At 39.4% G+C, this 22295-nt stretch overlaps 1 protein-coding gene across 1 annotated transcript in view; it reads left to right on the top strand.

The window, feature by feature from the left end:
- The window catches only part of LOC131674299 (uncharacterized), a 36674-nt gene that overhangs the window by 12247 nt on the left and 2132 nt on the right, over positions 1-22295 (top strand). The window contains exons 3-4 of the mRNA XM_058952891.1: positions 8475-8587; positions 20854-20895. Coding sequence (XP_058808874.1) covers positions 8475-8587; positions 20854-20895 — 155 coding nt within the window. The remainder of the gene's footprint in view (positions 1-8474; positions 8588-20853; positions 20896-22295) is intronic.

Here is a 22295-nt window from a genome sequence, read left to right as displayed (position 1 = left end):
TACAGCAGCGTGAAATTCACAATTACCAATACGAAAAAACTCATCTGCTACTTGGGTCAGCATTCCATATGTACGAGTATATAGAGAGAACGTAGCAGCTATATGCGCTAACCGAAGGTTAGCGAAAAGAGAGTCGATAAAGATCGACGGTAATGAAGCTGAAACAGCAGCAGCAGTAGCAGCTCTCGTGCGGCCTGACACAGAACAGCTCTCTCTCTGTCTTTGTCTCTCTCTCTCTCTCTCTCTCTCTCTCTCTCTCTCTCGCTCGCTCGCTCGCTCTCTCCCTTTCCCGCCAGTAGTCTAATGAGGACTTTGCCGAGTGAAAGATATAAATGCACAAACGTTACAATCGCAATACCTATAGTCTAACATCCGCTAATGTCCATTCCTGTGCTTTCTTAAAAGTTCCTTAAAAAATGTGCAATCCTATATCTTGCCATCTGTGCGAAGAGTAACTCTGTTTTTTTATATCAGACGTCTTGTAGCTTTTCGCACTTACCGCAATGAAAGTCATTAATCTACGCGTGCTTCTGCTTTTTGTGTGGCTGTTGTAAAGCTTTAAAGGCGCTAAAAGCTTTTCTACGCGTGCTGCAGGTTTTGAGATAATACTTTACGTATCATCGGGTGACAATAGTTTGCTCTTTTTCGTTGTGGATTAATTTTCTTCAGTTGCTCGGGAAAATGTCACTCGTGATTAAGCTTTGTCTTTAACATTGAAAGAAAGAGAAAATATATATAAGGACAGACATGAGAATGTAATGACCTCGGCCATGAATCGTCTTTAATATTTTTAATGATCATTTAGTTTAATGATGAGCGAAAATCAATCTATTATGTAAGTCATGTAGAACGTTGTGGAATTCAGTGTTCATTGAAAGTGAGAATCAATCGTATTCTCGAAACGTCAGGCATAATTGAATAAATATATACCATTCAAAATTTAATCAAAAAGTATTTCATTATAAAGATATCTTATAAATACTCAATATTAAATATTAAATAATACTTTTTTATGTACTACATCTATAAATTATTCGTGATAATCACAGAATGCTCTATATTGAATTCTCACCATATCGACTCAATTAAGGTTCCATTTTTGAATTCGACTGTCAATTATAGATGGGATGAAGAATTTGTATTCCAAAAATTTTTAAATAAAACTTCTAGTTTGTGACATATTGTCGATGTTGCACACACGATTTGATTATTTATATTTTGAAATTTACGTGAAAAGTGAATACGAGACTATAAATTAACATCTCTAAAAAAAAACTTATGAAATTATGATTTTAAAAAATTTTTAATGTTCTTACATTGAAACTCTATCAACTTCAGAAATTAATCATCTTGAATATAATATCCAACCTTTTATTTAAATACCAATAGGCAAACAAACAAGCAAACATTTAAAAACATCAACCCGAAAATACCAAAAGCAACTCTCGTTAATTGACAAAGTCAGCAAAGTCCCTTTCTCTCTCACTCGCGCGACAATCCACAAGAAATCTATGTGCACAGCGGTTGGACCGCGTGGGTTCAATATTTACCCAATTACCAAACTCTAATCCGTGGCTCATCTTGGCCAGAGTTTCATGCCGCTTTTTTTGTCGTTGTCGTGGCACTTGTGAGATCGAGGCTACCATACGTGGAATCTTCACGATTGGAATTAAGATTTATCACAGAAGATGTCCCGCGAGACATTACACGGCTATCTGAGCGATATTACTTTTCTGGAACGTGTTGAGTTGTTGCGCGTGTGTATAGGGGACAGGTGAATGGACGAGCGTGAAAATGAAATTCATGTCTGGGATGCGAAATTGTTTTGATTGTTCTTATTGTTTAGCGTGATGAAATTCGCTATGTATTTCAAAGATATTTTTAGCCGACTTCAAAAAAGAGAAGGTGCTGATTCGACCTGGATTTATTTTACGTACGTTCGCGCATATTTCTGGAACGGTTCAACCGCTTCCAGGAATAGGCTTATTTGACAAAGTCCTTTGTTGGAACGATCTCATTTCATTACTGATCTAACTTAAGCATTATTTTCCGAACTTCAGTCAAACTAATCTTGTGTTTCGTTGTAAATGAAAATGATGAGAGACACTATATATTTTCGTATAAATCTTTTATTTTATTCCAATAGATGGATCTAACGCGAAAACGCTTGAGTCATGAAGAAATATATTTCATCATAAACATTTATAAGGATAAGTTTAACTACACTGTGTATCTGAATCACAGATTCATTTGTTAGGTATGACAGGAATGCATCATTGTTTGTCGAATAAGTTATTATTATTATTTTATTTTCGACCGCGCTCCCTAGTCAGCTTCCACACTGAGTGGACGTATTTGCATCTGCTACAGTTTCAGAAACTAATAGATTAAAGGAAGTGAATTTTCACGAGTAAACAAGTAGATTAGTTACCGTTTTAATTGGATTAAATATAATTTACTGTTTTAGTGTAACGGATAACTAGTAAATACAATAGTGCAGTCTTTATTAAATATTAAATCGGCTATTAAAATCGAAACTAAATAAAAATGGTAAACTCGCCAATATAACAAATAGAAAAGGATAACTAGAAACAAGGGAATGGGAAAAGGCTATAGGAAAAAGACAGCACAGAAAATGTTATAAGACCAAATAAACAGTCTAGTCTATACACTGGATAATTGGCTAAGCGCTACTCCAATAGCAACTTCAAACCACTATCAAACATTAAGTGAAGAAATAGAAAAAGAAGATAATGAAGAGGCAAAAGTATAGACATTTAAGTCTCCACCGATCTACGTTGAAAACTTGGAAAATATCGGACCGCTAGAAAGTTTACTTGATAGTATTGCTAAGAAGCTATACTATGAAAGTATTACAGAATGATAAGGCCAGACAACCAGATAACAATCTAGTGATTCTGAAAAGTACTTGCCAATAGTAAGTGCACTGAAGGATAGAAAAACTTAATTTTACACTTATCAGCGCAAGCAAGATAAAGGATTCAAAGTGGTATTGAGAAGGATTCACCCTTTGGCGGATATAACTGAATTCAAGCAAGAACTGGAGGAAATTGGATACAAACTTATGAATATCACCAATATTCGTAGTAAAATTACAAAGGCTACTACGCCACTCTTTACAGTAGAGCTTGAATCTCGCAGTAGCAATAAAACAATTTTCGATGTAAATAGGTTAATAAGCTCAGTAGTAATATTTAAACCATTAAGAAAGAGAAGAGAAATTCCACAATGCTTAATTTGTCAAAAATTTATGCAGACTAAGAATTACTGCAGCAAGATTGCCATGTGTAAGATGTGCCGACCATCACTTCACCACAAATTGCCCAATGAAGGGTAAAACAAATAAAGTAATTTGTGTGAACTGCAAAAGAAATCATCCCGCCAGTTTTAGAGGCTGTCCAGCACATAAATAGCTTCAGAAAAAATTATTCTCTGCATTAAGGCAGAAAACGATACAACCTCGGTTCAGCAATAATAATAGAATTGAAAAGGTATATCCTCAACAAACTAACCTTAACTTTACGTACGCACAAGCTACGGCTGGTACTCAAAGGACCGACTCCAACAATCTACTAGAACCAGAAATTACCAACAGACATGAATTGAAACCAACTGATTCCAATTGAGAAAAAAAGCTAAAGGTAAAGATTGAAAAACTTATGGACAGAATGGATACGATGTTAAATCTGTTGACAGCACGGATTATCAAGATAACAAAATGAATAACAAACTGAAAATGATTAACTGAATAACCGCTAAATCTCAAACTGAGAAAGATGTACTAGTTGACTGGTAGAAAATCTCAACCATATCTTGCAAATAAACTGTTTGTGTACAAATCCATATTCAAACCAGTATGGTCGTATGGAAATCAACTTTGGAGAATGACGTCAAACTCAAATATAGAAATTTTAGAAAGATTCCCAAGCAAAACTCTGCGGATGCTAGTTGATGCATCCTGGTTTATCCCTAATGAAATTATTAGAAAAGACCTTGAAATGCCAACAGTGAGAAAAGAAATAATAATATACTTACAATACGTACAATACATACAAAAATTGGTTACAAACTCATCCCAACCAACTCGCAATTCGTATTCTACAACAAAATATTTGCAATTCTCATCTAAAAAAATTTAAACAACTGATCTATTTTTCTTGATAATATAAATTAATAATCAAAGATTGAACCAATTAACCGTAGGCTGAGTCTTACATTGGAAAGCTCGCCTGTATATTAACGCTAATATTGTACAAGTTGAACAATTTACTTATTTAATGTCATGTAACAGATGATAAATAAAATTAGAAGTCAAAAAAGTTCAAACGCATAATTACATTTTATATTACTCTTCTTCGTATAAAACTTCCCCTTACAACTATGACTAATTGTAAATATATACATGAATACTTATATAAGAAGTAGATCGATTTGGCGTTGCTCTTTCTTTCTAGGTTCTAATTGATTTCTTCAATCGCTTTATTTATGTAATCTATAAATATAAAGTGTCTAAATATCACGAAAGTCAGCTCAAATATCCAAGAAAGTTGATTATGATAAAGGAACACCGATGATAAAAAAATCCTCCAGAGAAATCACCAGCTATAAAAAATATCGTCCTAACGAAAGAAAGAAAAAAAAAGAAAGCAAAAAAGATAAAGGCGAAGGTCTAAGCACAGCAAATCGAACTTTATCGCTCTTACCTCGGCAATAGTCTCGGGGAAAAAGGTGAAATGTGCGCGGATCCTGCCCTCTTGCTCAGCTTCCGTGTTTTCTTTCTCCACGGGCAAATTTCATTTTATCCATGGTCTGAGCGCAATACTCGATATTCGCGACTTATAAACAAAAGCAAAGGTCTGCGCTTAACCGATCTCGGAATCCAATTTTCCATCTCTCTCGTTTTCGCTTGCGACCTGTCTATATTTTTTAGTGTAGGTGTAATTCGATTTGGTCATCTTTTAAATTTTATCTTGTGGTTGGAATTATTGGAATGCCGATAATTGGTTTGATAGTGTACGTTGTCCTGGCAGGAGTTCAGTATAGATGCGATTGATGTAAATAGTTTGTAGGTTCAGTACTTGAAAACAAATGAATTTCAAAATTCAATATCAAAGGTTCAATTTCATATTGTTGCGATAATTTTACACATATTATTCTATAATAATAAAAATACTAAATTATTACTTGAAACAAATTATGAAACCTTCTTCATGTGTATTTCTATTAATCTTCTATTATCTATGACATTGGTCAGTGGATTCATTCGAATAATTATCCAGAGACTTTCTTGTAATCCCACACTCTATAATGTTATTAGACATAAAACGCGTAATTAGAACTAAAATTTGAGCAAAAGAACGCTGAATAACTGATGAGCACTTTGATGAGGCCGTGCAAATCTTTAGCAAGAGGAAAACTTGGCAAAGTTTAGCGAATCGGTGTCACGACGGCCTAGTATCCTCAACCTAGCAGCGGCAGCTTTCTCAATGCCGTTCGTAGTATCATTAATATCATTAAAAAGTAGCTATCATTTAATTTGAATGACGTCGCACGCGCGCAAGTTTGGTTTCCGCCTCAGCGTGCACGCGTGTCAGGATATGCTTTGCAAGTGAAATCCAATGAGAAGCATTTGGCCTTTTTGCATAACACCTCTTACCGGGTCAGCCGTCGTAAAATCTTTTACACCTACGATTTCCGCGTCGCCACGCGTGAATTACCTATCGCGTTTATAATCTTACGGCCGGCGATGAAGAACCGATCCGTCATTGTTCGCGAACGCCGCGTGGGAAAGAGAAGCTTATGATTCTGAGGATGAGAGTCGATATTCCGGAGAAATGAAAGAGAGAACGAGAGAGAGAGGGAGAGAGAAAGATTTATTCATTTTCCGTTCTGGAATGGAACGCTCACTGCGTTTGTATGACTTTTTGTAATAAGACTTTTTCTTCGTCTTCAGCAGTGAAATGGAGCAGCCGTTTTCAATGCATCTTTTCTTAGACTTAATAAAGTCTTCTTTTGGCGGGGTCATGACCTCCCCTTGCTTAATATTGCTACTCTATACGGAATTTTTATTTGCTGGATCATTTCGCTCTTTATAATAACTTCCGTTTGTTCCACGTCGGTATTTTCATCAAATTATATTGTTTCGTTGGAAATTCTGCACGTCTTTACCAATTCTAAATTATAGTATTGTTTTACAGGATGTTATCGCTAGTTGAGTCAGCATCGAATGAATGCTTCTCAACAACAGATAGTGAATTGCAATACGGTATTTGTTACAAGTGAAGCTTATGCATTACGTAAATTCAATGAATATCTAAAATATTGATTTACGATGTGTACGCTTTTGTCTGTACAAAAATAAATTATCACGTATCTGTATGAAAGTTTTGCATCGCACGATTTTAGATATTATCAACACTTTGAATGGCATTGTTTCGATAATGTTGCTATTCTGCAATACTAACGTAGTTCACTCCAACTTATTGATCCGAAACATTCGAAACAGTTACTTGTAAAAAAATCTCAAATATTGTAAGTTTGATTACGTAAATAACGAGATTCGGTACGTTGGAAAAGAACCTCAAGCATTAAAACACTGATAATCGAAGTCCACTAAAAGAGACAGAAAGAAAGAAAGAAAAGAATAGCAGAAACGAAACACCTAATAATACACACGCCCAACCTCGATCCTCCTTTGGATAAACGACATCGACCTAAAAACAGTCCTTTTTTTATAATTGGTAATCCAGCTCACGTGCGTGCGCGCTTTCCGCTGGCTGGCGCCACCTTCACTTTCGCCATTGCAGCGGCCACGCATTTCGCAAAAGGGCATTCGATTCGCGCGCGCATCTTTCTCCCACACGCGTTAATGCGACCGACAATGCGCCTGGGCGCCTGACGCCGCGGGCACAGCGCGGCGCGACAAATCGCTAGGGAGATTCCTACGCTCGACTGGACTGCTTAAACGATCGATTGCCGTTGCTGTTTGACGATAACTGCTATTTTCTTTTTCTACAGCCATTTTGCAACGACGATAGCCGACGGGGATCTGCTTTTTTTTTTTAATTGCACGTGGATGACGGACTTATGTTTTTTATCCGGATTTTTATCTGCTTCGAGATAATTTTTCCGGCTATCATTTACGCTGATATATCATTGTGCTATATATTGGCTAATTCGTGCTACGTTCCGATATCATTTATATCGGATAAAGCTTCTGGCGTTCGCGATGGCCGTTAATTATAACATCAGCTTTGATTGAATATCAAAATGCAAAATAAACGCATAATGAATCGGCAGCGGTCGCTGTTTCATCGATACAATTTGTGAGTGCAATCCCCCTAAAGCAAAATCAAACCAGCAAATTAATTGAATCCAAGCACGCGCGTAAAGAGATTTTAATCGTTGTCGCGTGTGTCCTTCCAATTCAACGATCAAAAGTCGATCAGTGAAAGTCGAAACCAGTTAGCCAACCTCGTCCGTTACAGATATCCTTAACCAGACGCATGGCCAATTAAAAAGAGCTTTAGGGCGTCGCCAAAAAACTCTCGCAGTCGTACGCCGCGGAGTCGACGCATATTTTCTCTTTTTGTAATTAGCTAATGGTTGAGGACGACGGAGGTATATGACGTCGCGACGCCGCTGCCGGCGCTGAGTTGCGTCACGTTTTGCTGCGAATAATCGCGTTAAGTGCGTTAGCGAAATCGGGTTAATGCAGCCACGGAAAAGTGGCCAAGGTAGAGGAGAGAAAGAAGTAAGAGGCTCTTTAGCATGCCGCTAGTAGCCGTCAGCCGTTAATTTGCCGTTGCTAGTACCATTGCAAGCGGTATTACTGCCAATTGTCAGTTGGATTTTATGCATTCCAGCTACGATGCTCTGGTTATTGTCTATGCGCTGAGAGAAATCTCGCTTTCTTTTTAGCGATGCTCTCGGTATTATTGTTAATACTTATAGTTGGATTGCGTAGAAAACATCTGCTTAAAATCATCACTCTCGGAAAATTATCTAACTAGGTAAACTATTCAACTTGTATCTGAGATTTCTTTCTAATTATTCTGATTAACCGTAATAAAGCTTATTCTATCATTAGATCCATACTCTTTGACATTTTCAAGGCTCGTCATGAAGTGATTTTTTTATCTATACATCAACAAATACCAGGTGGCTTAATCATTTTTGGACCCGTAGTAGTTCAGGTCGTACGTGAATGTGAATTTGAAAAAGAGCTTAAATATGCTTCAACGTTCAAACAATGATTAAAACAAAAATCTGAAGTCGAATTGCGCAATAACAATGTGTCACACAATCGCGTATGATTTTATTTTTTACGACCTTATAGAGACACACCTGCGCTTTACGAGCACCCATTAAACGCTACAGAGGAAAGGTGCGATAACTGGTCTCTCAAATGTATATATATATATATATATATATATATTTCTTTTTCATTGCAGAGGCAGACTGCTGCGTTGGCGACCCAAGCGACGATGCCTGCTGGGAACCTTGCTACTGTGTACTCCTCCAGGACGAGCAAACACTCACTGCCTATAGAAGCGAGGATATGGCGGTAAGTTTTATCGCTCGATTCTTCTTTTTTCTATCGGGCGATCGCTGACACGACGCGAAAAAATTCAATTTTTCCAATGAAAATTGAATTTCCCGTGCAAATGAGACTTCCGCAAGCGCGTAACTTCCAAGTTCAACTCGGCAATTAAATTAAAAAAAATTGTGCTCCTGAGAAGCCGAAGTTCGCAGCATAAATTAAAAAGTCATATACCCTTAGTGAAGGCATATAACTTTACCCAGGCGCCAGTGTAGCACATCAGTCCTCGCTCTAAAGTGTAGTATGTATATATATGATAGCCAATAAAAGTTTGCATTTATTGGCACTGAAGCGCGCATAGCCTTCGATAAAGGAAAAAAGTGGGCCGCCCTTATCGCGTGTCAGCGATCTCGCACGAAAATTAAATTCCTAGGGGAGCCTCTTTTCATGTTGCTCGGGGAGTAACTTCGTCATTTTCACGATACAGTCAAGCGAGTGCCCCCTCCTCTCTCTCTCTCTCTCTCTCTCTCTCTCTCTCTCTCTCTCTCTCTCTCTCTCTCTCTGTGGATGCTAGTCTGTCTTGTTAACACAATTGAGAAAGTCGATCCTTGCCAAGTTCTCGGCGAGAGGAAAGGGGGAAAGGACGCCGACGCGATAGCCCTTGCTACTGCACCTAATTTACATGATGCCGAACGATCTTGCTCTCGAGTAATTGCCGTTGCGCTGTGGCTTCATAGCGTTACCATAGTTTTCGAGGGTCGCGTGCTCGCCGGAGATTCGCCTGGGCATACGTAGGGACGGAAAATGGCAGATCGGCTTTCAATCCAGGGGGTTGCCAAGCTGTGTTGATACGTTGTGTCTATTGCAAGTGAAATAAAATCATCCGCACTTTTTTTTTGTAATGAGTAATGACAAGCCAGTAACAAATAAAATATTGTAAACTTTATTTATCCAAAGTGGAAAAGTTGCACTATATGCGACCCATTATGCTTTATAAGTAATAATATTTTTGTTATTCAACAGGTTGTAGGTTTGTTTATGCATTTATGTAATAATCAGAATCTGCGAGTCTGTCAACAGACACTTTATTACTATAGATATGGATTATTTGATTATTAAGTTTGCCTCTGACGAAGCTGCGGAATTAAATCAGTGAAACGTTGAGAAGTAAAATATGTGTTTATTAATCGAGGGATAGCCTCCAGATGTACATTTATTATACAAAACATAGCGGCAAGTACTAGGTAGGAAAAGCCGCGCGAAGCTAGGCTATCGACCGACATCGTATAGTAACAGAATCGTGCAAAAAAAAGACCATTTCGAAGTTTGGCTGGCGCCCGCGAACTTCTCTTAAAGCACGCGCCCGTTGCTCGCTCTTCTTACTTGCCCCCCGTTCATTGTGATGATTTACCGAGCAGTGTAAAGAACGCTTTCCCTTCTTTTTTTTTTTATTCTTCGACCCGACTAAGATTTCGAGTTGCTTGATTCACTTTTAAACTACGCAGATTACTTTTGCCCGCGATTTTCATGAGAATCGATTCCGACGGAATCGTTGAACAATCTTACACTCGTCGTTTCATATCTTCTCTGATCTGGAATGAAACTGCGCGAGCGTTCCGCGAATGGTTGGAAAAGTAATTATCCTCTGAAGAATAGAAGATATACTTTTCGTCGGGGCACGAGCGGGTAGAAAAAAAAAGAAAAGGAACGAGCGGCTGGTGGAACAGGAAGAACAGGAAGAACATAAAGTGAGTCGTTACGAAATCCCGGAGAAAGGAGAAGAAGGTCCTGGCAAAAAAAAGAAGGAAGTACGGCTAGTGCTGGAGCATCTCTTAGTGGATTCACCCCACGTTCCTTCCGAATTTTTTCGACTTGCAGTGGCCTTTACAGTCTGATTCAGAAAAAGCTCCCCTCCCTCCTCGCGGGGCTTTTCAAAGCGAATTCCTAACAATGCGACTACGGTTGACATGTTTCCTTGTATTTTTTTTTCTTCCTTTTTATAAACAGTAACGATCGTATATGCGTTCATTACACTTGAAAATTCACAGCACCGAGAACGCATGTGTCGGACTTCGATGTTCGTTTCAAGTCACGCTCAGCCGGAAAAGGGAAGAAAACTTTCGTGTCAAGACTGTACTGTAGCCAAGCCATACATCCTTAAAAGCAGTCCGAGAGAAACTTCCGGCGCGGATTAAAGTGTGTACACGGGGTCTCGTGAATTTCCAATTTTTTTCGTTGTCGTCCCTTTCCTCGACATTCGGCATGCAAAGCTGATGCGACCTGTCGTTCGACTCGAATTTGCACAAGCATCGACGCAAGTGGCTACTTCTCATGGCATTTGAGATTCTCGTGAATTTCATTATACTGTACTTGGCAAGGTGAAGTTGCCGTTGAAAGGATTGGCGAGATGTGATCGTTGGAATAGGTTTTCTATGTGATTGATCGTGTGAGATTTTCTACTCGAGCTTGCAGAGCACCTTCAGGGGTGCTTCAATCACCTTGCGATTCAAGCTTTGCAATAGCGAAGCAACGTGTTTTGTATAGCCATAGCATATGAAATGAATGATTTAAGAAATTTTTTGACAAATGCCTGCACTTCGTATGTCACAAGGTTATTTTGGCCGGAACATTCACTTCGGTAACTCTCAGTCTATGCGTACACAACTTTGAGTACAACGTCACCACGGAGAACGTCCACGCGCGGAAATGAGGCCTCTCTCTCATTCTCGAGGGGAGGCTCGTTTTCGGCGACGGCATTCCTTTGCCCAGTCTCTCGCTTTGTAGTTTATTTGGGACGAGGAAGCGCCAGCCCGACAAATTAAATTGATTTCTCGCAATTTTTTTTGCTCGCTCGCTCGCTCGCTCCTTTGTTTCGTGCCGATCGAGTTGTTAAAACTTTCTTTTGATGTGATTTCGTTAGGCAAATATTTTTCCTTTTCTACTCGTTATGGAATTATGCATAGCGCGTTAAATTTTACGAACCGAAGAGTTGCCTTTTTAGTAACGACAAAACTAATGTAGTTGAATGGAAGTTTGTAAAAATTTTACATTGCAGCTTAACAATTTTCACTGCAGTGACTTTCTAAAGTTTCACCTATCACCATAAAAACAAAGCAGAACGTTTAATTAGCGCGTCACTTCAATTTCATCAATTGGATTTAAGAGTGGGATGTTTACGAAAGTATTTTCTCACGCAAACAGTTTTCAACTTGATATGCCGTCGTTTCGTAACATTTTGATAATAATCCTTCTTTGAGCGGGAACTCGACTCTCGCCAAGTGGAGAGAGGTAAAAAAAGGTGGCTTTTCGCGTTTTCGCGGTTACTTTGGCAAAGGTGAACTCAGGTCATGCGTGAGCGAGGTTGCTTACGGCGCGCGTTTGTGTTATGACGGTTAGTGGCGACGTTCGACGCGGGTCTCTCTCCCAAAACTGCACTGCGGCGTTTCTACCGCTGCACGATTTGGCTTTTCTGGCGTAATGCGGTGAAACAGGCTGGATATACTTGCTCCTGCTGGAAGTTTGTGGATACTCAAGACCAGCAAAGTGTTTTGAAAGTCTGATGAGCTTTTTTGAAGTGTCGAAGTTCGAGAGTATTTTATCAAAGTACGAGTTCTTTGCAATGTCAATTGCATGTTTATTTTCCAATACATTTTTTTCTTTTTTTCTTTTGTATGTCGAATTCAGTTCGGTCGACAAGAACTTAATTTTCAGTTGATGTTCTCGAATGGAGTCTTGGACGAGTTCTTGGAGTGCGTGGAAAATATTGGTAAAGTAGCATATTGAGACGATAAAGAAAATAAAATCACGGAAGTAGTTGCATTTTTAATTTTAAATGACACCTATTAATTCGTAGATGTCCTGTCGTTTTATTTGAAATTACAGCTATGAAATGTTGTTACAGGTATACATGTAATGTAAAGTTTTAAGATTTTCAAGAAATTCCATATTTCCTATATACAAAAAATTGACTTTACATGTACGAAGTAATTCACTGTATGTAATGTTTCCCTCCATTTTTTCAATAAACTTGACGATCAAACGAGAGAGAAATGTATGAATAAAATAAACTTTTAGTTACTGAATTTAGGCAACAAAGTTTCGTCAGGAATTTCGCTTTTCGCTAACTTCATCACACTTTATTAAATCAAGAAACAAAAGACGGAACGATAACATTAATAAAAAATTACACTTTTGTTTATCTAATCGCTTGAGGATTAATATATGTGTAGGTTAGAGAATGATTCTCATTACCATTCAAACTGTAATTGAGAAATTTTACCTAGTGTCGACTGTTATATAGTTTCGAATATAAATCTGAGTTAGTCGTTTAAATGTAATCCCTCTTTAAATAACTCAATAAAGGTCAATAAAGATGACTGAGAAATTGAACGTCATCTTTCCTATTTAAACTGTTATGAGCTAAGCCAATATGTACCATTTCAAAAATTTTGCGCTATATTTATTTTTATAATCTAATATCTTTGGAATTTTTGATTAATGTTGTTTGATTTTTTGTTTCGTGATTTAATAAAGTTTTATGAGGTCAACGAAATTGGCGACGAAACGTTGCTGTTTAAATTCAGAGACTAGAAGTTTTTTTTAATCACACACTTCCCCTCTTTTGATTATTATATTGTCAAGTTTATTGTGAATGAACGAATCCTAAAAAATTTACTAAATCTCAAATTATTGAATTTCGATAAATATAATTGATATGTAATATGTTGATTCATTTCAATTCATGTACGTGTATATATTAATTGTATGTAACTTCATTGTTCGAGTAAGCGCGATTTTCAAAGATCGCTATACGTAAAAAAACAATAGCAACAGCAACATTAACATGTTTCCGCTATTAAAATATTCAGCAAAAGAGAAAGAAACCATAGTGAAGAATTAGCCTGAACGTAATTAATTTAATTGTAAACGCTGTTGGGTCGCGTTTTTCCTTCGAATATTTCATTATATAGCAACAGCCAAGCTTCTAAACTTTCACCAATTATTTAAAATGCACATTGGAATTCGCTTCGGATGCACTTAAAGTTGCCATTCTTTGCATACACACGAACACGATTGCTCGGCTATAAAATCTCGCAAGGAGAGGACGGGAAAGTTGAAGCTGTCTATCTTTCGACTACATAATTTTCCTTTAAACAATATACTGGTATTCCGACCTAAAATTATCTGCTGAATCGTTTTACGTTCAGACGAGCCATTATGAAAATACATGATTAAAAGCCAAGTCGGATGTCATTTTAACTTTGTTGGTGATCAAACTTTCTAATTAAGATAACCCGCGTCTCTTTATGTCCTGTTACAATCACTCGGAATCGCGCAAACTCTCATTCCGCTCAGATGTGGCAACTTCATCACGGCTGTGAGGGTCAAATCAAGATCTTCAGCTATCTTCAAATTTGATGGAAAGGCCAGAAATGCAATTTCTACGGGATAACCCTAGAGTTCAAACGCGAGCTTCGTTAGACAACTTTCGACGGCCAACAGTTCGACTAGAGGGAGATTGAAAAGCGCGTCGGGATTGTTTTGAAGGTTTCGGATTATGACTGGACGGCGCCCGATTTCATTGAATAATTGATGACTGCAGAGAGTTTGAATGCAAATTGAATTTTAGGATTGTTTTGGACAATTGCTACCGGCGGCATACTGGAGATTGCTGATTGTAACTATTGCAACGCAGCGGATGTTTGTTTTGTAGTTAATCGTTTCTCACCTAGTCATATTCAATTTAAATAAATAGTCCCTGGTGATAAAACAAATTTTCATTAATATATTGAGTTTTTAGAAGCAATATCGATTTGAAAAGTAAATTATCTAAAAATATTTATATAACTTTTATGAGACTATCCGGTTGTTAGTTTTAATAACAAAAATGATTTATGTATATGTGAAGAACTAGTGACGCTCAGGGCTTCTCGAGCGCTTATCTCTTTCATTTCTTTTAATTTGCAGTTTAATGCATCAATAATTCAAAACTTTTATTGGTGAAATTGAAAATTCTAGAATACATTTTGCATTAAGTATTGCCATAATTTTAAATGCACTATACTCAACGATGTTGACCATTGGTAAGTAAATACACAATCACGTTGACTTCCGATTCGCAAATACTGTTAATGAAGTTTTAATCATTCAACTTTCAATAAAATACGATAAATAATGTAGAAGAAGATAAATAGTTGTCTATAGTCATATCGTGCGACCATATTCTTTACGATATAAATAAGAGACTTCAGTAGATGTTTTATGCTTTATAAAAAAAGTAACCCTACTGAAATTTAATGTAACTATCTTTCAGTCAATAACATCACAACTAAGCTGATATAGTGTTATCAGATTCTCTTTGTTATAAGAGAAAAATATATTTATAATAATAACACAATACTCGAACAATACTTTCAACATAAATCCACAAATTTAAAGAAATTATCCACTCTTCACATTCTGCAATCAACTTGCCAATTATTTCGGTCGAACGATTGATCCAGTGATTTGTTGTAATTACTATTCAACCAATTCCGCTTGACCATGCAAACAAACCTAAGCTCGCAAAACTCGTAAAATTTACGTCTGAGGAAAAAAATACTCGGTAAAGCTGTTACGACTCGTAAATCTTGCTATACTTACGTTGTATAGGGAAACAGGCCTTTAAGGCGATATTTTCATCGACGCGCCTGCAGTAAAGAGACGACGACGCACTTTGCTTGAATTTTTGCGAATTTGGCGTACGAGGGCGCGCGCGAGTTTAAGTGGCGCTCGCGGTGGTAAAGGTTTCATGATATTTTTTTTTTTTCATATCTTCAATAAAAGTTATAGCTCCTTGCTGCGTTTCTCAGTTCTGCAAGCAAACATGTTACTTACGTGGCAACAGCCTGTATCGATCGTAAAAACCAATTCGGAACCGCGCGCATTTGAACTTTATTTGCTTCCGGCCGCGCAGTCTATTGCAACATTCACGACGTGTCGATTTCTATGAGCTACTCGCAATACCGCCTCTAATGCAAATGTCAATCGCTCGATCAATCTCTGGAAAAAGAAACACAAAGAGTGCATTATAACTGTAAACGCGAGAGCTGATTTGCAAGCGCGCGATTTACAAGTATAGGCGTGTGCAGTAAAATAGATGCGTACAGCGAGAGCAAGAGAACCGCTTGTCTACGAGCTGCGTTACTTCCGTTGAATGGTTTTTTCCCACCTGGAGGCACTCGAAAATACTCCTGCTAGTTTTACCGACCGTATAAGCTTCATCCACTATTAACCAATGAGAATGTACCTTGTATCGTGCACATGTTTCTTCGAAAGAAAAACTCTCTTTCCTCTATTTCCGCATTAGGATGGTGCAGCTCAGCGATTAATTTGACAAGTCACGAACGATATGTTGATGCATTTTATTTTTTATCTGATTGGTTGAGATGCAAATATGCATACGTGTAAATGCTGTTTCGACTTGAGATTTTAGTAATAAAAATTTCAATTTATCATAATTGATATGGATAATTTTGAAGATAATGAAAATAAAAAAAGTAGACTATAGTGCCATTGCTTTTACACTCATTTTATAAAACTAGCAGCGAGTAAATCATTTCGTAAAAAAACAAGAGCTTATGCTTTGACATTTATCTAATTATCATCGATAATCCGGTTCTTGAATGTATAAAATTTAAGTAAATGTTGTAATGTTGCGATCTTTATTTAAAGAGTAGAATAAACGTTTAGTAATTCGACCCGTATAATTGAATTAAAAGGCTATTTACTGCAGATTTCAATATGATAAATCATGAATTTGGAAACATGTTACTATTTCGCTGATACACATTCTTCCACTGTGATATGTGTTTTGTAAAAAAAATAAAAAGTCCATTATTTTTGTGAAATATGTTAATCGATATAACAAGGAATCGAGAAGGAAATAATAAAGCTCGTGAAGCGCGTCTGACGTCACTAAAATAAAAATAAAAGACTAAACATATCTGCTGGTGTAGGTAGTAGTAGTAGTAGCTGGAGTAGTCGTCGGCTAAGTCGTCGCATTTTTCCCGAGGTATCACGTAGAAAGGAGAAGGGGTCAGTCTCTTTCGTCGCCAGGAAAGAAATGCGCTAAAAGGAGCAAGCTAAGGTGGTCCCCCTTTCCCGCTCAGCACGTGTTCGTCCGCTGAGAAAAATGTTCGCCGAAAATAAAGCGAAGGGTCGAGTTTGCGCGGGCGAACCTGACGAAAAAAAGAAACAAGCAAGCTATAAAGTATCCCTCCGAAGGTAAACACATTCTTTTGCGCGCTCGTACGGCAAAGTTTTCAAAGATTCAAAGAGAGAAAAAAAAATCGGGGATTGAGATTTTCGTAGGACGACAGCGACGGGAGGGGAAAAAAGTTGCGAACCGCAGGTATTCGAGGCATCTTTTAATCCTACGTATGCATGACGACCTTTTCCACGTTCCCAATTTCTCGCCCGGGCTAGAAAACAATTTCCGTAACGTGAGAGCTTCTCTTTTTATTTTACAGTTAAACTATTTTACGGCAGCAAGGGGGATTGAGTCAGTGTGGAGTTTCAAGGAGTATGACATGTCCGCCCGTGAAATTTTAATTGAATAACGATACTATAAAATGAAAGTGTCAAATTATGGTCGGTCGCATTATGATTTCATAAATGATCTTATAAAAAAAATAATACGGTTATAATAAAACCAATCTGTAATCTATCTAATCTAAACTAATGTGGTATTATAAATCTAATGTGCAAAAGTGTAAGATCTCGCATAAAGAAGGCAATTTATCGTCCCTCAAAGATATACATAGTTCTACAATCTTCTCTTTCCCGTAAACTCTATAATACCAACAGCAGAGATTCGCAATAGACTCACTCGGTCTTACAGCCTAAGCAATTCGCAGCCGAAAAGAAAAGAAAAAAAGAAAACAGGACGCCGTAATATCGCGTCTCTCTCTTTCGGAGACAATACCGCGCCTTGTATTTGTCTCTCGAGTGGCGCGCGCGCGTCTAAAAGGGAAGGGGAAGTCGAGACGACGGAGGGTGCATTTATATCAAGGGCGCAAGATAAACACAGACGCGCACCGAGGAAAGTCGTGCCGTTATATTCCTCGTTGATAATGGCGAACGCGCGAGCGCTTTTTCCTTGCACCTTTGGCTATGTCTAACGGGACGAGCGCACTGTGACGGCGAGCGGGTGAACGCGCGCGAATACCAAGCATTTTCCATTCTCTTCGATTGACCCATTGACAGAAATCTCACTCTGCGTTCCCTTCTGCCGCGGCCGCAGTCGTTACTCGTAATGGTGTGTAATTGCCCGTGTCGATTTTATCGTCGGAACGACATTTAATTATAGAATGTATCGGCTCTACTCGCCTCTACGTTCTGTTTTGTAAGGCCGATGCAAATGGGAAAACAAACCCCCCCCCCCCCCCCCCCCCTCTACCACTCTCTTCCATTCTCTTCGTACGCGGCGAACAAGCCGAACTCACGTTGGAAAAAAATTGGTCCTGGAGAGCGGAGACAAAGCGTTGACCACCAAGCGCGAACGAGCAAGCCGTTTAACAATGAAAAGCCGCGTTAAAAAAGTTGGTCGTCGTTGTTGGCGCAGTCGCTCTTTCGCGCGTGTCGCTTGCGAAAACTGCGTCCCTCTCTTTCGCGTTATAAATTTACGCGATCCCGTCTACACCGCGGCGCTGCCGGGACGACGGATTCAAGTGGCGGGACGCGCTGACGCCTCGTGATCGAGCGTTGCACTTGAAGATTTTTTCCTCTCTGCTACAGTTGGAAAAGTGCGAGTATCGGCAAAAAGAGAAGACATAGTTCCGTTGATATATACGTTGGGATTTGGGAGGCTTCGACGTTGGCGGGACTCGCGGCAAACGTCATTTCGAAGGCGAAAGACAAATATTGAGGAGCGTTGCTCGAGGTGTCGTTAACAGGGCCCGGGAGAACGACAGCGAGGAAAATCGCCCGACGATCACTCAACGAAATAGCTCGTTATGTTTCCGCAGCGGCATTGTTCTCTCTGCCGCGCGCGAACTTGACACTGGTACTATCGGAGTAATTAACGGAAGTTTCGCCTGTGGCAGCAGAGAAGCGAGTCCCTCGCGAAGCGTCGAGTGACAAACAAGCGAGCATCTTCGATTTTCTTGCGAGCTCGGCAAAAGTTTTTCAATTAGTCGCGCGCCGCCCGCAAGAAAAAGCGGGAACAAGCGGCCCGAAGCATTGTCTTCCTCCGCGGATCGAACGAAGCCCAAGGAGCGCTAGAGCAGCGGTCGATTGCGCGCGGCTAGAGATCGTGCGCCTACTCCTTCGGCTGCAGCTCCGCTAAATTATGGGGTTTAAACGCGTCGATGGATATAACCCTCCGTATAACGGTTGCGCGCGTTTCTCTCTGGAAATAAACGTTTAATGGTCACCTAAGGAAGTCTCTTTTTTTTTTTCTTCGTGGACTTTTGAATAATTTTACATTCCCCGTGCGAGAAAGTTGCTTTCGCTCTTTTATTCGACTTTTATCGAGAGATAATCATACATTTGAGACGGCGATTTTTCGTTGCTTTTTGCCGCAGAGCTGATTATACGTTACGTTTCTGATTACAAAAAAAATCACTGATTTTAATGGATGCAAATTTGATTGGGGGTCATTCGTTTTGTTAGTTCGCGAATGCTCGTTAAAAGGAGTCAAATACTTAATTAAAATATCTGACATTGACATATTTCGTGGTCATTTTTCATTTTCACGATGAACTCCGAAATTGTTGCATTAATACAAGATTTTACTTGTAGACGTCACATTTATTGTCATCGTATTTTAGTCGTATAATCATCACAAATTTGAAATCATACGTCTTTCATACAGATGTTCAATAACACATTGTAGATATAAGATTGACATGTTTTCGTTGTGTTCATTAAGTTGGCAGGGTGGCATAGTTTGCGCGCGCATTTATCGAACGAAAATAATTAAACGCCGAATCGTGGTCTAAATATCGGAGTAACGTTCGACAAGGGTTATTTGCGCAGGCACACAGGCATCCGACGTAATGCCAACGAGCGCGAAGATTCACATCCTCGATAGCGTTTTTGCGAAAGCTTTTCGGACGTACGGCATGGCAGCTGGTACGCTGAGTCGCGGCGCGGGCGCGCGCAGAACAACTGTTGCCGCTTTCAAACCGGAAATTGTGTCCGAGATAAGCCGATGAAAATTAGTACGAAAGCGTAAGCAGCAGATTAACGGCTGAGATTTATCGCGTTTTTTTTCTGTAATTCAACGAGAGATTACAGCGGACAGTAGACCGAATTTAAAACAACTAAAGTGGATCAAAGAATGCTCCTGTAACAGCATAGCCTACGATAACGATCTCGCGTCTGAATTATTCTCTCGCTCCAGTATTCCTCCTCCACCTCCTCTTCTTCGTTTTTTTGCCACACGTGCACGCGATTCATCACACGCGCGGTAGAGACTCATCGACAAAGGAACTTGCAGCTCGCGCTACTCTTTCTTCGCGCGAGTGTGTCGCGCAAGGTCAAGTTGCTGGTTGGTTGCCAGCGACCGCGAAGAAAGTCTCCGAGAGAAAGAAAGACGTCTTGGAGGGACTGCATCGCATCTGGCCACTGGATGTATCACAACTGCCAGCTAAATTTCTTACGATGCGCACTCGAATGCGAAGGAGAAAAGAAACGCGCGCGGCGATGCACCTATGTTTACTAGCATTTCTCGCTTCGAAAAAAGAAAAATCAGTCTTGACTTATGATTTTCATAAATCAATCCAATGCGCGTACACACCTCTATAACCCGGCGATACGATTTGTTCACGTCGCAAAGATAAATTGAATTATTAATTGGGCGTATCGACCGAGAGAGAACTATGTTTTGTAACGCTCGTTCGATTACGTCTTTATTATTCGGCCATTCTTCGCTAATAAATTGCATGGGTGATAATGGCAAAGGTTATTACTACGCTATTACATTGTGGTAAAGCTGGTAATCGAGCAAATTGAATGAACGCGTAATGTTCGTACGCCGAGGGAGGATACGTTCGGGCAGGCACTCGCTTTGACATTAAATGGCGGGATGTGTTTTTTTTTTCATGACAAGCTGCCTCGTGAAAAAGTAATTAATAACTTTGGATTCGCACTGCACTCTCCCCGAACAAAGGACAGATATCGAAGCGCACAATATACTAAATGACATATAAATGTAGCAGAAAATAATAACCTTCTGCGAGATCAATGAATAATCTATGAATCTGTCTTTTTTGTCCTCTCTCACTCTCCTATTCGACCGGACGCAGCAATTCGCTGGGACATCCTGTATGTTCAAGTCTGCGAGCAAGGTTTGTCTCTTCACTTCACTTCTCTTGCTCTATCTGCCTGGCTTCCTTTGCACAACTTTCTGTATGCGTATATATATGTATAACTCGATGTCTGTCTGTGTGTATTGTAAGTTTGATACTGCCTGTATAAGCAAGCTGTGATTGTCGCGCGACGAAACTCGATACCGTAAGTAGGCGACGCGTCTTCCGTGCACACCTACCTCCTCGAGGGGCCGTCTATATATGTCTGCGAGTCGAGCGATTATTCATTTCCGCGCTTTCCCGTCTAGTCGTCGGCGACGCTGCAGACGCGCCCGCTGAACTTGAACTTATTGGATCGCGCGAGAAAGCGATTTCAGCTTGCCTCCTGTACATATATATTTCCACTATATACTTGCCTTACTGGCTATATTTCACCTTCTTCCTCGCGATATTACTCTTTTTTCGATTTTTGCACATGTAATCGTAAGGCGATTTGACTTTTTATTGCATCCATGTGTGTTTTTTTAGTGTTCCCTTGGTGTTTTCTCGGCATCAACGTGCTCAATTTGTATTAGACGCCAATTTCAGAGTGTATTTTGAGTATCGCATAAAAATTTGAATTAGATGAGCTGATTAATGAATTCAAATGCAATCAAATCGAAGCATACGCATCAGATGCCATTCTTCGTAACATCATAAAATTCCTGCTCTTCTGTCGTTATCACGTAGTAAAATACAATATTACCGGCACTGTAACGTAAAATTAATACGCAAATACTGCTGTAATCTGACGCGAATGATTGTTAACACGAAAATGGAAAGTGAAAAAATTGGCACGCGAAACTTCAATATACACATATATGCAATTCCTTCGAGTACTAACCCGTTTCTCTCTCTCTCTCTCTCTCTCTCTCTCTCTTTCTCTCTCTCTCTCTCTCTCTCTCCTTCTGCGATTTAAGCTCTCGAAATTTTCGAGAATTTTTAACCTGGCTTTCTTACGTCCCTATTTCCCCAGTGTGCTCGGAGTTATCGACTGCAGTAATGCAATTTTCTAACTCGTTCTCCGATTGTCGCGCGCAGATACACGAGAGATCCTCACAATTTACCCTATTAAACCTATACAACAACGGCTGTGAACTGGCGACCATTTCCCGCCTCTGACGCCACGGTTGCAATTAACGGCCGCACTTGTTTTACAAAATGCAATCACGACGAAAGGCGCGCGCTTTGTCGCCGATGTGCACTGGCCCGCGACAACAACGGCTAATTCCGCTTTAAAGCGATGACTAATGTTGACGAACGCGAGGCCCAATAAATCAATTTGGCTCGCGACGACATTCTTAACGAGCGAATTCATTCGACACGCCGAACTGGCGGCCGCGCGAGGCGCACTTTCGCGACGGCGATAAAGAGCCATTGTGCGTTTCACAAATCAATCG

This window comes from Phymastichus coffea, unplaced genomic scaffold, assembly GCF_024137745.1.
Source record: "Phymastichus coffea isolate CEN01 unplaced genomic scaffold, Cenicafe_Pcof_1.1 PCOF00226, whole genome shotgun sequence".
Classification (NCBI taxonomy): Eukaryota; Metazoa; Arthropoda; class Insecta; order Hymenoptera; family Eulophidae; genus Phymastichus; species Phymastichus coffea.
This window is presented reverse-complemented; position numbering and strand designations above follow the sequence as displayed.